General features: G+C 43.3%; 1 protein-coding gene across 1 annotated transcript in view; it reads left to right on the top strand.

Annotated features, from left to right (window-relative positions):
• LOC306704007 (polycystin-1-like protein 2) overlaps window positions 1-10,233 on the top strand; it is a gene marked incomplete at both ends in the record, with an annotated part of 56,000 nt that extends 45,767 nt beyond the window's left edge. Inside the window, 2 exons of the mRNA XM_079170218.1 lie at window positions 8,178-8,281; window positions 10,093-10,233. Of these exons, the coding sequence (XP_079026344.1) occupies window positions 8,178-8,281; window positions 10,093-10,233 (245 nt within the window). The remainder of the gene's footprint in view (window positions 1-8,177; window positions 8,282-10,092) is intronic.
• Between the last annotated feature and the right edge of the window lie 6,294 nt (window positions 10,234-16,527).

The following is a 16,527-nucleotide window of genomic DNA, read 5'->3' as shown; positions in this document are numbered from 1 at the left end:
TTTAGGTCAACTTGAATGAGAAGTTCTCAGAGAAAATGGCAACTTGAACGAGCAAACTTCATCTGCTGAAGAAGATCATGTGATATGGTTGAAAGTTGAAAGCACCAGAGCAGCTACTAAATGGATCTTGATATGAGATTATTTTGTCAACTGCTATTTCCAAAGTCAAAATTAAACATTCACACTAAAAGAAAACGGTGTAATATGTAATATTAAAATATATTTTAACATGGGAAAGGTTAACATTTCAACAGCTATAGAAAATAAGTGACATAATTGTATAATTATCATTCTTTGTGTTGTGAGAAACAGCACCAACACCATCGTGCCAAACATCCCCTCTGGCCTCGCTCTCGTTTGCCCCGAGGGCATTTTCTGTAGGCTCATGTGTCCTAATCGTCCCCCTCTACCCGTCACTTCCACTGACCCCCCTGTTGTGGAGGGAGAGAGCGACATTAAATCTTAATCTCGCCCGCTTGATGGAGAATGCAGGTCCCTGAAAGGCAGCATTTTCTGGTTACATGAACCCATTGGGGGTGGATCAACCATATGCCAATTGACATGGCTGGGTCTGAATGGCCCAACGTGGATTGTAACAGTGGTCCTCGGACAAAAAGGCCCCCCGCGGGCTCCCACACCTCCACCAGAACTGAACAGACGTTCAGGCTGCCGCTGACACAAGGCCAGATCCCCCCCACCCACACTGATACACACACAGACACACACACACAATATTGTTTCCCCACTAGCCCCTTACGTTTCGGTTTTTGATATGATGTTGGGAGGATGGGTCACAAATGACACAAGTGTCAAAACTGCTGTTATAACTGATCATTTATTAACACATCTTTTACAGGCAATCTGATTGCAACCTCTCAAAAGAGAGAGAGTTTATTCAATAGAACACGTGAAAAGATATTCATCCAAGCGGCAAACTGACCGGTAAAAGATAAATATGGATCAATCACACTGACATTTAGAATAAATGCTTTACATTAAAATTGCATTCTCTAAAATTCCCTGGATTCAGTATTATTACTGCACACTCAGTATTGTGATAAAATCAAAAGTATACAACAGGTGGTGTCAATATTTCAATTATAACCGTTACAAATGTTGATCGTGACGGATTCTACCCGTATTGTAATCAGATTGCAGTGAACAATCCTCGTCTTTTCTACACCGGTGATCCCACATGAGAGCAGGAGACGTTGAGCTTTAAAGAAAATGTGCCCTGATTGGAGAGGCAAGCTGGCCCTGCCACTCCACTGACTGTACCACTGGAGAGGCCAGTGCGTTCGCCATATGGGACAGGGATGGTCAATGGGATTACGTCGTGCACCTCTCCTTCTCCCTCTTCTCTCCACTGCACATAATCAACCAGGGGATGAAGTCCTGGCCCACCAATCCTCCGCTGAAGTATCCCAGATCCCCTTTTGCCTACTTGGGAAGGGAGAGTGGGGCAGTGGGGGTCTTGTGGGCCGAGAGAAAGAGCAGGGGGGGGGGGGGGGACCACCAGATGGATTAACATATTCAACAGAGGCAGAGATCAAGCCTTTATAGAGTGAGGACAGAGGGAGGCTTTCTCTCACACATACAGAGTCTGAGAGAAAACAGAAATGAGTGTAAGCTGGATTTGTTTTCATTGTCATGGAAAAACAGCGATGGGCCAAGTGATAACTCAGCTACTCACATGTAGCTTATTTTTTCTTTTCTCACAAATGTGGGCAGGACGTGGACATGTGCACAGACCCTCGTCCTGAAGGGAAACTAAATACATTCACTCAAGGGGCTTGAACACGAGTACAATACTTGAGTTAACGTATTTTTGATACTACTTTACACTGCTACTTGTTGGTAGAGAGAGAAATATTATACTTTGGAATTGAGAATTTTATTTCACTTAGTTACTCCACACTGATCCTGTTCATGTCTGTTTACTGAGACGGTGTTGTGATGGACACAAAAAGCTGCAGTAGCAAAAAAAAAGAAGAAATATTTAGGATACAACATAAACAGTTACAAAAATATATATACTGTATGTTTTGCTGATAAATCTAATCTTTAATGGGCAAAATATGCTAGAAATGTGCTGTTTCCAGCCTCTAAAACGTGAGGATTTCCTGCTCTTCGAAACTAAAGTTTTCAGCCAGAAAACGTGCTGGCATTGTATGTTTCAGCAAAAGTAACAACATAATTATAACAACATAATGTAACATAACACTTTGCCTTTGTTTTGCTAATTAGAGTTATAGCACCACATGAACTAAGTTCTCATCCATGCTTGTCGCCATTCATGTCACATTTTTTCTTTAGACATTTTTCTGGCTCTGGTGCAGGAAGCAGGCGTCATATCTACAAAAATCTGATTATCTTAGTTGTATTTCCACCTGTAGAACCAACTATAAACAAGCTGAACACCTGGTTTATTGGAATAACTGGTGAAAACAATGTGGCTGTCAATTCAAGTCGTCTGGAACCACGTTAGACAACTCCTTTGACAACTGCGCTTATTAAATACTTTGCAAATTAATGTTAAACAGCTCAACAGCTCAAAAAAATGTCATGCAATATAACATATTGAACTAGTGTATAAAAGGTCCACCATGATGAACTACAACATTAACATTAGATTACATATGTTTCCTAAGAAACACTGATCCAGTAATAAAATATATAACTCTGGAAGTGGCTATTCTGCATGATGAATACTTTTACTTTTAATACTAAAGAATGTTTTATTGTCTAATACTTTGGTACAAAAGTAAAGTTTACAGTGCAGGGATTTAACTTGTAAGATAAATGGTGTCACTGCTTGTTGTTGCTAATTTTACTTGAGTAAAGGATCTGAATTCGTCTTCCATCCCTGACAAACACCACACACACACACGCACACAGCATCACCACTGTGTTGTGGGCGAACTCGTGGCCCTGTCCCAGCATGGGCACCAGATTAGGGACCCTGCTTTTTTGCTGGTTTGCTGTTCTCATGACATGTGAATGGCCAGTGAGATGGTGGACCAACATTATCCTAACATTCATCTCCACATCAAAGATATGCACAACAGCCGGAGGAATACCACCCTGAAAGAAAGCAAAGACCCTGATCTACTAATGTTCAGAGATCCAAAAGCAGAAAGTAGCTTGTATAGTGTTTATGAGTGACTGTTGATATCTGGTCAGGGTAAGTTCTCTTTTCTCTTACTTAAATCTTGCGTAAACCAAGACTTTGTTTAACTGGCTTGCATTATGTCTTCCTCCTACTGTCAAGGTGAAGAATTTCAGCTTATCCGCTTCAGACAAGGAAGAAAAAGACATGAGAATATAACATTAAATCCATTTCTTTGTACTCGTTAACCCTTCTGTTGTGTCCCCCATCAACCGCCACCGATCACTTTTTTGTTTTGTTTTAACATTGTGGAAAACAAAATGTATGTATGTGAGCAAGTATTACACCCATATTATGACGGGCATGTCATTCAAAAGCTTTGAGCCTTAATCTGATGCTATAGCAGCCTCCACTCTTCTGGCTTCAGGCTTTCAACCAGATTTTGGAGCCTGCCTGCAAGGATTTGAATCCCATTCAGCTACAAGAGCATTAGTGAGGTCCAACACTGATGTTGGTTGATGAGGTCTGGCTCCCAGTCAGCGTTCCAGTTCCTCTCAAACATGCTGAATGAGGTTGAGGTCAAGCATCTGTACAGACCAGTATTTTATGAATTACGGTCATATTGCACTCCACTTCTGACATGTTTTTACTTTCATGCAGGAGATAGGACTTTGTGTAGCCCAGCGTTGTGCAATTCACCTTTTTACTAATCTTTCCCTAAACGTAACCCGACAGTGTTACCATACATACAGATAATGTAGAAGAGAGAATTCAAAGACTTCTAATTTGGTGATAGATAACACTTTATGGACCTGGCTTTAAAACAGGAAAGGGACAAACACAAACTGTGAAGCCAAAGTTGGAAGCATATTATTATCGAATATATCATTGTAGTATTAAGATTTCTCCAAATTATGACGAAGGTGCCAACACCCCAAAAAGGCACTAGACCAAAAGTATGATCAGGTTTTTTTGCGACCTGAATTGACACAAGATGGTAAACTAAATACAACCGAACTCTGTATGAGACATTTTTGGGCGATCTGAAAACAGTGAAAGGGTTAAAGACAAAAACACGGACAACTCCCAGACCAGACCCGACCCGTCCCTGCTTTATGGTCTATTTTACTCTAAATGGACCATCATTTACTAATGCTGCATTGAAGAAGCCTTGAATCTTTACAATGTTTACTGAAGTAATAAATCAAGTTCTCATAGACTTCCATACAATCACACTTCTTTTTGCAACCGGAGGAGTCGCCTCCTGCTGACCATTAGAAGTAATGCATGTTTAAGGCACTCCCGCATTTGCTTCACTTTTCTAAACTGGAGGTTTGCCGCCTGAGCAGAACACATATAAAGATGGAGTATGTCAGTGATAGCACCACATGTATTGTATCAACTGTTCTAAAAACAAGCAACATAAGTCGACCGATTTCTGTGTGTACAAGAATTGAGGAGAGAGAGAAGATGAGAAGAGAACATGGAGACCTCTGAAGAAGACAATGTGGAAGGAGTTGTGGGAAGGCGAGGGGTTGAGCAAGTGAAAGCAAGGCAGTGATAAAGGAGCAGATATCAATCTGTTGAGCAGCAACACGAAAGGACACTGCGTAATTCGTCAGACTTGGCAGCCGTGCACTCATCAAGATCACAGTGAGCTTTGAGGGCGCGATGAGAGCGGAGCAAGAGAATGAGAGCGGCGTATCGATGAAGAGATGGACACAGAAAGAAGACAATGCAGCGGCAAGTTGAGAAAGAGGGTGAACCTGCTGCCTGGCTGCTGGTGTTCTGATTGATGAGGTCACAGAGAGGGCTCCCCCAAAATGCAGAGTGCCTTCTGAGGGTCAGTCAGAGGCTGGGTAGAGGTCAGAGTGCAACGAAAGGGGAGACGTGGAGACTGAGAACGGCACAACAAATGTCAGAAAATGAATTCTCAGAAAATTCCGTCCTCCACTGATTCCTGGTTCCTGACTGACAGCGTGTGCTGTCGCTGTCCGTATCAGCTGATAATCAAAACATTATTCGACTGTTGTGACATCAAAGTAGCTGGCACGGTGCTTCTCATGAGATCGTACTGTACATCTAAACTTCTGTTGTGTCAGAATTTTGTTGAGGTTACGTCTTGGACCAAAATGCGACATCAATGGCAGCTGAGGCCATGGCACAGTCATGATCCTTATTCACACAGATTGGAATGCTGGAGTGTTTTAGCAGCCTGTGTTTTTATCGTTTCACCACAAAGAGCCAGAGCACAGACTGTTTTGATCTGATCTTCATATTGACCAGGACCTTCGACTGCTTTTGTGATTTCCCACCCGATTCGAAAGTTATTAGCCGATTGAATGGGCGCCATTAGCATAGATGTGGGTCAGAAGGGGCCTGTCACATGTGCTAGTAGGTTCAGGAGGTCGTTCGTGACAACAAAAGTAAATAACTTATTTTACTGTAGTTTTGTTACCTAATCTACGTAGTACTCATTTGTACTTAAACCACGATCGTTGTTGTGCTTGAATTAACGTCGTCGAGTTTCCCTTTCACTACGTGGTAGGTGCAGGTTTGCCCGTCTGAAGCATTAGAATGGTAGTGATAATCGCTGATAACGGCCATTCAGTTGGCTATTAACATTGAATTGGTGCACTATCCAACAGTTGTTCTCCTCTTCTTTCTCATTGTCTTCGTGCACTTATGAAGTGGAGTCAAAAAGCTTAAGGATGTGCCAATTTTTCACTTTTGAACTCTTTTCTAAAAATATTTTCTACAGCTTCTATGCACTCGCCTCTTTGACTTCTAATGCAATTACACCACCTATAGAATTTGCTTAATCAGTTTGAAAACTTTTGTTTTCAGTTTAAGGGAGGGGGGGGGGGGGGGGGGGGTAAATATAGAATGCTTATAAAATAATAATTAGTGTATCTTTATGTGGTAAAAATCCTATACAGCATATTATTTGGAATGGATTGAAAATTGCAGAATCATATTTCAGCTTGTCACAAAGAATGATGAAAAATACATTGACTCACTTACGCTTTGCACATGAAACTAAAATACATGACAATGAAAAAACCTGGCTGTACAACACCAGAAACACCAACAAGAATAATTCCTCCAACCACAAAACGGTATACCTGCTAATTCCACCACACATACAGCACACACGAAGCACCTTCCTGTGTGTTCACTTAGTGTCCCCAGGTGGGAGGGCCAACAGTGGAGTAGCTGTGTGTGAAGGTAACCTTTTCAACTGTGTTGGAGCCACTTGGTAAACACACACTATAATTACTGCTTATTAGAGGCTATATAGGGGCCCATTAGTGGCACTGGCCCTACCCCTCACTGCCTGCCACCTCATTATAGGAGCCAGCACAGCACAGTCTGCCTCATTACCACCTGCCTGTTAAACTCACACACATGCATCCACGCAGGGACACACACACACACACACACACACACACACACACACACACACACTCACAAACAAGTAAACACACACTTGTGAGCACACTGCAGGTGCTGCCAGATTGAAGTCAGGTGTTGACTTGTTAAGTGTTTGACAGTGCTAAAGTGTGTGTGTGTGTGTGTGTGTGTGTGTGCGTGTGTAAGCATGTTCATTGCATCATGTGGCATTAGTCCAAAGTGATCAACAGACATTGTTTATCACTGTTTGCTGCATTATTTGAACTCTGCATTTAGACCAATTCTTCATGCATTCGCTTAAATTTCAAATCTACTTGTTGCTTGAAACTGAAACGTTTTAAAGTTTCAGACGTACTGTGTCTACAGGCCAAGATGGACTTTTTGTGTATGTATTATTCATGCCAATAATTCAAACAAAAGTAGCTTGTAAACGATTGTTAAATTATTAATTTGGATAAACAGATGTTTAACAGATAAGCATACGCTATGTATCATATGTTAGCTCGTCTACATGGGATTGCATGCATAACTTTTTTAAGAATGATATCTTCCAAAAAGTTGTTTGTCATTTTTTGTGTCGCTTCGAATGTCCAGCAGTATGTGTCAATTTCCGCTAGCTAGCTTTCCTTCTTCACGGGAGAATATACAGAAGTTAGGTGACAAATAAATTGACTTCTCGGCTTCTGGTTTCACACAGGACACAAACTGTGCCCTTCTTCGTGAAAGTCTGGTCCAACTTCCTCTCTACGCAGAGTTTGTCGCTTTTCATTCTTCCTGTTTCACAATACAATGATTACATACCAATCACCCCTCATTACTTTTCTTATTAAGCTACTAACAGTGTGTGAGAACAGTCTGCTTAGTAACAACCTTTTCTCTCATATTATATGAAAGATGCACACGTTTTGATTTAGTTACAGTGCAAGTAAAAAGTGGTGAAACTGAAAGAGGTAGAGTGTAAAGTGTGAAACTAGCCAGTTACAAGTTAGTGTTTACTTTACACTTACACTGTAACCTACATTTTGCTAAACCGTGCTCCTCCGGCTGTAGGTCAGCAACGGCTACAACCGCCATACGCGCCTTATGAGGCCGCACAAACGTAAACACAAACAAAATGTTCTCTCTTAGTTGCTCCCTCAGTGTGCCCCCATTTTGAGCCTCTCTCTATTAAAGAAAAAAAAAAAAACAATAACGTCACATTCCAGACCATGCCACCCTCCGCTGTTCACTGTGCCGCCTGTACCGCAGACAAAAGCCTCCTCTCTGTCAGCAGGCACTGAACTGAGTGCAGCTGCCACTGCCGAGGCCCGGGCGTCTCAACAACACTGATTTACTGGGGACACAGACACTATTTTCTCCCCCTCTCCCTTCCATGACTCCCATCCCTCTCTGCCCTCCCCGTGCCCCCTGTTAGGGTTATAATTTCTTAGCTGAGCCTGTTTGACTCGGCCATGGCAGCAGACGCAGAGTGGAGCTGCCAGCGCACTCTCCTTCTCTTTGATTCTTTAAATCTTTCACTCCCAATCCCCTTGTAAAGCTACAGCCGTTGAGTGTAACGGCACCATGGCAGCACTGGCAGTTAGAGACTTGTATCTGTCTCAGTTGCACGCTTTCTGTGTGATTTCTTTTTGTTCTTTTTGTTCTGTTCCTCCAGGTGAATGCAATGCAGGCAAGGGTGCCAGGGAGGCAGATGGCTTCAATGCAGAGAAAGAAAGACTAAAACAATGTGGAGGGACCCTGCGGAGAATACTAAGCACGGTAAGGACCAGAGCAACAAGTCCTCAGATGACTCATATGAATATTTTCCCTTCTGCTGCCTCTATGGTTAAAGTCCAGTTAGGTTTTCATGCCAAAAATATTAGTTTAACAGATATTTAGGGTTTATTACAACGTGGGTCTTAATCTCATAGGTTTGGCTGTTGTTTCTATCAGATATGAAGACCTTGTACTCACCAAACTAATTACTGGAAAATACTGAAATCTGGAAACGCAACGTCATCGCAACAAAGTCCAACGGGTCAAGAGAGTCTGATGATCAGACAGTTTATCCAGATGATCCAAACGTCTGTACTTACTGGTAAGATTGAGTAGACCTGAAAAGTCGGGAATAATAAGTGCACAGGAAAACAGTGTGCACAAAACTATACGTATGGAACGGTATTTTGGAGCAGGTACTCGGCCTATAAACTGTAATGGCCAACAATTAGACCATTTGTCCTTCATTGTCTCTAAATAAGTTTGTCTAACTTGGAGTTTCTTGACCCATCTGGCTTATTTTTAACAACGACAAGTTCCTTGATCTCCTGAGGCCTACAATGACAAGATCCAAGTTGTAGTACTCTGGAATGATCCTTTAGGTTTAGAGAAAAAATCTGGTATTCATTTAAAAAAACAACGTTGGCTCTCAGGAGGAGACGCTTTTGATGGCCATCATTCTACTCTGACCTCCTCACTTTGACAGTTTTGCCGATACAGCCTGGAAACATGAGGAGAGAGGGTCAGAATTGAACTGCACCAAGACGATCAAAAAGTAAACCTTACTTCAAATACTCACCACATGTTACTGTCCTTAAATTCTCATACTTTTACAGTCGCAGCAGCAAGTGTGGTAGTGGAAGTATATTCATTTAAAGCACCATTCACCAAGTCAAATTCCTTACGTATAACTTGGCATTAAACGGTTCTGATTCTGATTCTGAATAAGATTTTGGAGAGAATACATGTGTTTGGGAAGTAGTGAGCATACGACTGGATAATGTGACTTGGATTATACTGCACAAGTTGTGTGCGAGTTTGTAAACGGATGTTTTGATATAGCTTTGCTGCTGTTAAACCTCGAAACCGTTTACTTCAATTCTTCAGGGATTTGCTGTTTTTTTTATTCTTCGTTCACTGGGAAGGCACGACAGACAGCTACGGTTTGTCTAAGCTAAGTTACAACATGGTAAGTGATTCATATACAAATGATCATTTTACATTCATTTTACATGTCCCATTAAATAAACAACGCATTCTGAATGGTGGCTCCCTGCATGCGTACATGCCATTCATACTTTTAAGGCTTATTTTGATAAAAATATGACCAAAAAACTCCTTGGTGTTATGAAAGTGTCACAAAATATATCTACTAAATTTTATATAAAAATTAAAACATACAGAGAAACAACTAATTCAAATCATAAATCATGACTTCAAAAACATCCAGCATTAAAGTATGTTATATGTTCAGCATACGCGGTTGATTGAACAAATCAACGCAGGAGAATTGAAGCCAACACATGAACTTGTCTGCCGTGGACTCCGATCTAGAGTTAAGAATGATCGACCTGAAGCACCTGTTTGTCCAGTTAGCCTGTTAGTTTAATTAGGAAAGAAAGGAGTTGGCTCTCGTTGCCTGCGTCGAACAACAGGTTTCTCCTATAAGAATCCCTCAAATTCTTGCCATGTGGTTAGCGTAGGAGAAGTGGCTGATAAAGGAGCATGTGTGGCATTCAACATATAAGCATGTGTGTGTGTGTGTGTGTGTGTGCGTGTGTGTGCGTACGGGTGTGTGTGTGTGTCCACTCCAGGGTGCTCCAAACTTTGAGGACAGCCCCTCCAGAAAACACAGGCCTGGCCCTCCAATCTCAAAGGACGAGCTCCATTCACCTCCTGGCAACGGCGCTGAGAAATGGAGAAGAGATGGGCAGAACGGAATGGCTGGGCAGTAAATTATCAACTTTCGGAGGAGAGGACACGATATTTATTTATAGCATTCAGCCCGGGCACTCGGGGAGGGTTGGAAGGGAGTGGGGGTGTGCGTCTTTTGCAAGGGGCATCCTAGGTGGTCAGCATTGACCTGCACTAACCCCTTGTATCCTCTCTCATTCTCCCACCCTTCACACTTGTCTTGTACCCGGAGATCCCGAGACCTCCCTGGTAATTAGGGAACGAGTCACGCCCGATCCCTGCCCCTAAACGCGGTAAATTTTCCTCCTTCTCCCAGCCCCTGTGACACGCACACTCACACATCCTCCGAATTGGGGGCTTCAAGACGCCATTCAGCCCGATCCCTGCTTACTCTATCCCCCACTCTACATTTTATCACCACCCCTTGTTTTGTTTCGCTGTCTCAATCCATCAATCTTCCCATTAGCCCTCCATATTACGGAAGCCGCGGGGAACGCCCCCTTTACACCGGCCCTTCAAATCTGTCTTCCTTTCTGCACCTCCCTCAGCCTCCTCCATCTCAGCGCCGACTCCCTCTTTCCCTCCATCCTTCAGCCCGGCCTTGTTAGCAGTCACCTGGCGCTCTCAAAATGGCCTTTTCCCTCGCCCTCCGTTTCTTTTCGGCCAATTTACTGCCAACTCGAGGATAGCATCGGACTCACCTGGGGCAAAGGAGGGAAAATACGGGGATGGACAGAGGGAGACGTGCTGGGGATGCTGTGGCGGTGGGGGTAGCAGCACTTTGGGTGGTATGTTTCCTGCGAGGGTGGGACACAATGCCCCCAGTGTTCAGGCAGGCCCACAGGAGCTTGTTTTACAACAGGGGAGGGGCGGCCATCAATGGCCATATGATGTGAACCACCCTGAGCCGATTCCCAGTGACAAACAGCCCCCTCCGAGCGGACCCCCACCTCCTCCTCTTTTCTGCTTTCTCCCATCACCTCCCTCCTTCCCTCCACGCATTCTGTTCTGTTGGACCAAAACCAGGGCGGAGAGCAGGCAACAGCACCGCCGCTCAATGGACTGAAAATGAGGGGACACACATGCCCACACACGTACACGCACACACACACACACACACACACACGGACCCACACACTCAAAATTTCTCAGAGACATAATGGGCATACATGCATACACGACACAAACGCGCACCGACACGCACAGGAGCAGACCCTTTCGGTCCTTCTTCTCCTAATCACGCCTCAAGCATCTTGCTGGAAAATGAATTGGTGTTGGTTTAATTCAACCAGTGTGGCCCTTATTTGTGTTCCTCTCTTCGTTCTCGAAAAGGAAAAAAATATATATGGCTTGATGACAGCATAATTGCTGAAGAATTGAAGGAGAGCTAGTGTGTCGAGTTACCCAGTGGGCCTAAAAGTCCAGCTCCCTCTCCTTTCTCCGGCTCCATGGGCCCCTGTGGCACTGCCCTCGAGACCTGTCTGTTCTCTCGGCCCCGAAGTCTTTCGAGTCTGCTCTGTCCTTGCCATTCAAACAGGACTTCCCTGCCTGTGCAACAAGTCCACATACCCAAAAGGTTTGTTAGTGCCTTTGACCTGCCACCTCTACGGTTGAGCTCTGGTTAGGTTTAAAACTAAACTACTTAGTCAATTCAAGTTTAAAAATAAACTGCCAATTGGTTGGAGAGGGACACCTGGGATGCCTGATGATGGCCGAAACATTGTCTCTCCAATCGGTGCTCACAATGACAGGGACTTCAATCCTTTCTGTCAGGAGACGGGACATAGAAATGAAGTCTGTGATATTGAGGGCACCAAGCATGCCAACCATCCACCCCAACGAGTTTTTGTGTCAATACGAGCAACATTACCGTATGACTTCATTGTTGGCATAGCTGCAATAGGTCACCTGCCTGGAAAATGTCAACAAAGGTAATTCCAAGCTTTTAAACAAAGAGCCAATGCTATCATTTTTTTCTGTGAGCAGATGTTAAGACCAATTTCTTTTACAATATAGGTCATTTTTCCATAGTTTTGGTTATTATAAAAACATTTGTCTTGATGTGATCTCTGGCACAGAAGTGGTTTGAAAATCAAACGTGAATTCAGTTTACAGTATCTATCAATCAGTTTGTCCGTTTTTCCTTCCATCCATCCATCCGGTCTGGAGCCCATTACAGCACACATTGGGATGGTTGCCACAATTGAAATGCACTCATTTGGAAGTAAACCTGAAAGGTAAGTTTAAAGTTATTACCCAACGTGTTCATTTTAGATCCGGAGAGCTACTCATTGGTTCGGCTTTTGACCTACTGTTTCTATTGTTGTGTGTTCACAGCTTTTATCATGACAGTGTATGACAAACAGTATAATGCAATCCCACGAAGGAGGCTTGGAAAAAAGTTGGTTCACAACCAAGTGATCATCTCTCAACAAATACTTTGATGAGTGATATGTTTTCGTAAAATGAGTTACAGCATAGAGGGCAACAGAGAGGGCAACAGAGTCAACATTGTTGCTTCACAGAAATCTCTGACCATGATTGTTGACTGACCTTTTGACATTTGTTTTAATCTAGAGTTACCAAAAAAAAAATCAATTTTCAGATCAGGGATTGGAAACACAAGCTGACCTCACCATAACCACTCCAGACAAAAACACCTACAACCCAAAAAGGTGTGGAAACATCACTTTAGGGGTATACGTTTGAGTGTTTTTGGGGGTGGAGGGTGGGGGGTGACAGCTGGTTAGCATGGGGGTGGTAATAAAGTAGTCGAGACCTTTTGTTAAGGCTGATGAGCTTGTGTGTGATGGGATCAGGAGGCTGGTAGTGAGAGTAAAGGAATGCAACCCAGCCTCTCGGTCCCTCCATATGACGCTAATTGCAGCAGAGCGGGGATGGCCTGGGCTGCTTGTGTACACCATTGTTATTCCTCGGCCTATTGTCTCCAGCCTTCTGACAATGGCCATTTGAATGAGAGCCTGTTAAGCCAGGCGGATCCCCATCATTAGACCCCTTTACACCCATTGTGATGCAGCGCTGAGTATACTGTAGGGTATCAGTGACTTTCGGCAGGGCCGAGGCCCTCGTCCACAATAACGCGGACACAATTTATTTTTGCTTAGGTCAGGGGTCAGCAACCCGCGGCTCCGGAGCCGCATGCGGTTCTTCAGCCCCTCTGTTGAAGCTCCCTGATAACGTCGCTGGACACGCCGCCAAAAATAAAAAATGTTTTAATAGTTTGTCAACTAAAGTGTGCGCCACATCCTATTACATCGCTGTCAAGCGCCTTTCCCTGCAGGTGGCTGATCATATACGGTTTGCAGACCTCCGCCCTCTGTAAACTATTGTAAGCTATGTGTTTGGGGCTTTTATTGTGGAGGATGAGACGGAAAGAGAAAACGAGGTTCAGGTGAAGTGTGGGAGAAGTGAATAAAGTTGCTGCCATCTTGGCGCAGATTACGGCGCCCCGTGTTTATTATTTTATTATTATCATAAAGTATTTGTGCAACATTAACCCTCGGCTACACTATCAATGGATAAATCCAAAACAGGTAGCAATAAAATGTCAAGAATTGTCTTTATTCTTGTTCTATAATTTCACAAATACAACAAACTATAGTTTTTGTATATATAATATAACTATATACAAAACTTTATAAGCTGTGGTATCAAATAGCTTCTGCGGCTCCAGACACATTTTATTTGGTGAAAAATAGGACAAAATGGCTCTTTGGATGGTAAAGGTTGCCGACCCCTGGTTTAGGTCGTCCATCCACACAAAGACAGCATGCTCAACCTTTGGAGAACTTTATGGAGAAGCTCTCTATTGTGGATACATTTGAAAGTGCCTCTCATAGACTCGAAATTAGAGATTTCTAGCCGCTTACATACAGTTCTTTCCACACAACCCAACCCTCATGGGCTGCCAGTGTTATTAAAACATGAGTTAGACTCTTGTCTTTGGTCATTACAGTCATTTTTTAAAAAGACTCGTTGTATACTCTACCTTCAAAGCCGTTTTCCAATTCAACAATGTTACAAATTCTTGAGAAATGTCAACAAAATTGTATATTTTGCCGCCAGGGCTCAGAGACAGTTGGAGGTGACGGAGCAGAGTTTTAACCTGAAATCACTGTGTCCATTCAACCCCACTGCACACCAGATGGTGGCGCTAAAGCTATTTCATTGTGTGCTAAGCAAAATGGGAGGAAGAAGACGATTTTGCCATTTTCATATAGCTTCAGTGTGGACCGCAAGCTTTTAACGCAACCTCAAAATGCCGGTTTGGATGGAACCTCATCCCACACATGATTGGATTTTATTAAGACAAAGATACATACTTTGTTTATTAGGTACAACTAGCTAAAACTAATGCAACAGTCAGGATGTCATAAAGATTTTTGTTGTTGTCAGAACTGTTTTAGAGAGGTGTTAATCAACTTAATTTTGGTGGATACAGTTTGTGCTGCTGTTGAAGTGTATTGCAGGATAAAGAGATGTGTTTAATTTAGCCTACTCAAATTGATATAAATGGGGTGGACAAAATACTCGAAACACCTGTCAGTAGACCACAATGCTAATCAAATGTGGCTCCTCACACATGTCATATCACTTTCATCTATGAGGTCTTAAACTGATTTCTAAATATCCTTAAAACACTTTTGACAGCCTTAAAATAATTTCACCATCATTACCACCGTTGACAATCGACAGCATCACTCCAGAGAACGTGACACTTTTTTTATCTACACAAGTTCGGTCACGGACGTACTAAAGACACAAACTGCCAGCTGGCCTGCTTTGGGTAACGTGCTGCTCAGTCTAGTCTTCCGTCTCCCTAAAACAAGCATCTGGAGGCCCGGGGAGTGAATACAAGTGTGAATATATTCATCCCCATGCTGCTTTGTTAAGTCTCTGGGCGTAAAGCCGTTGTACCCCCCGTGCCCTCCTGGGTGACCCCAGAGGATCAGAGACCAGGTTGTCGAAACATTTGTAACATTTGGCCAAAGCAAATCTCAGACTGCCTGTTGAATTGAAGCTGAGACCAAAGAGGAGAAGAAAAAAAAAATCCCCCAGGAACCCTCAAAACACTCCCTACTCTGGACCGGGACCCCCCTCCCCCCCCCCCGCCCCTCTCGTTCCTTATCCCTCACACACACATCGAGCATGGAGGCTCAACCCCTCACAACCTCCAGCAAATCCCCTTTATCTTTTCCCAGCCAGATGGGGCCGCTGGAATAATAGCCGAAGCCCAATGAGTTCCATTCAATTTGTCATGCCGTCTAAAGGAGCTTGTAAGCTTCCCATTTGCAGTTATGTTATAGTAACCATGGGAGGCTCTGCAGTGTTAGGACTTAATTACCTCCTAATAGCTGTTGTAGAGATAAAGCCCCAGGCCAGCATAACCTAACACTGTCCAGCCCCTTTAGACACAGAGGCCTGAAGACTCCCTCGATCCGTTGACGGGAGGATCCACATCATGTGTCAGGTGGCAAGCGGCCTGCCTACATTAGGACCTCTTCACTCCACATGCACCTGTACAGATCTGCAGAGGTAGCAGATCAGACACCAGGTTGATCAGACTGTTGCTGTCTGAGACTTTGGACGAACATCCCTGATGATATCTGGTTTGATAGAGCTGTAACTAACTTATATATCTCAAGGATTTTGTGAGAATTATTTTAACCACCATGCTTTCTGTTGGTCAGTGAACAATTTTGGTCCAGACGGAATTATCTCAACAGTTATTGGATGGATGCTTGTTAAATGTCGTACAGACATTGATGGCCCATGATAAAAACCTACTTACTTTGGGGAACCTAAGACTCTTCCTCTAGCGCCACCATGAGGTTCATGTTTGCGGTTTTGGGTGAAATGTAAACGGATTACCAGAACATTTTGAGACATTCATGGTCCCCTCATGATAGATTGTAATAACTGTGGTGATCCCTTAACATTCCATCTAGTGCCATCATCAGATCAAAATGTAATAACTTTTTAGGGCCAAACCAGTTCTGGATCGGCCAAGTCCGTCAAATGACCTCAATCCAGTTGGTCGTGTTGTTCACTATATGAAGACCAGACAGAGGGACAGAGACCCCAAATAAACAGAACAGAACTGAATTTCTTTTCTGTTTATGCGCTTTTTCATTTTTTGCACTTTTACGGATCTTCTCTTGAGAACCTTTTCTCCTCATATTGTGGAGGTTCTCTGTGTCTTGTATTTCAACTTGAAATCTGAGGCGTCTGAGTTATTTGAATTTGTGGACTTAAAAAAAAGCATGCATACATTGTGACGTAGCAACACTCAAACTGTTTCTCCCACAAATGAT

The sequence above is a fragment of the Pholis gunnellus genome (genome assembly GCF_910591455.1).
Source record: "Pholis gunnellus genome assembly, chromosome: 12".
Classification (NCBI taxonomy): Eukaryota; Metazoa; Chordata; class Actinopteri; order Perciformes; family Pholidae; genus Pholis; species Pholis gunnellus.
Note: the sequence above shows the minus strand (reverse complement) of the source record. Positions and strands in the feature narration are given on the sequence as shown.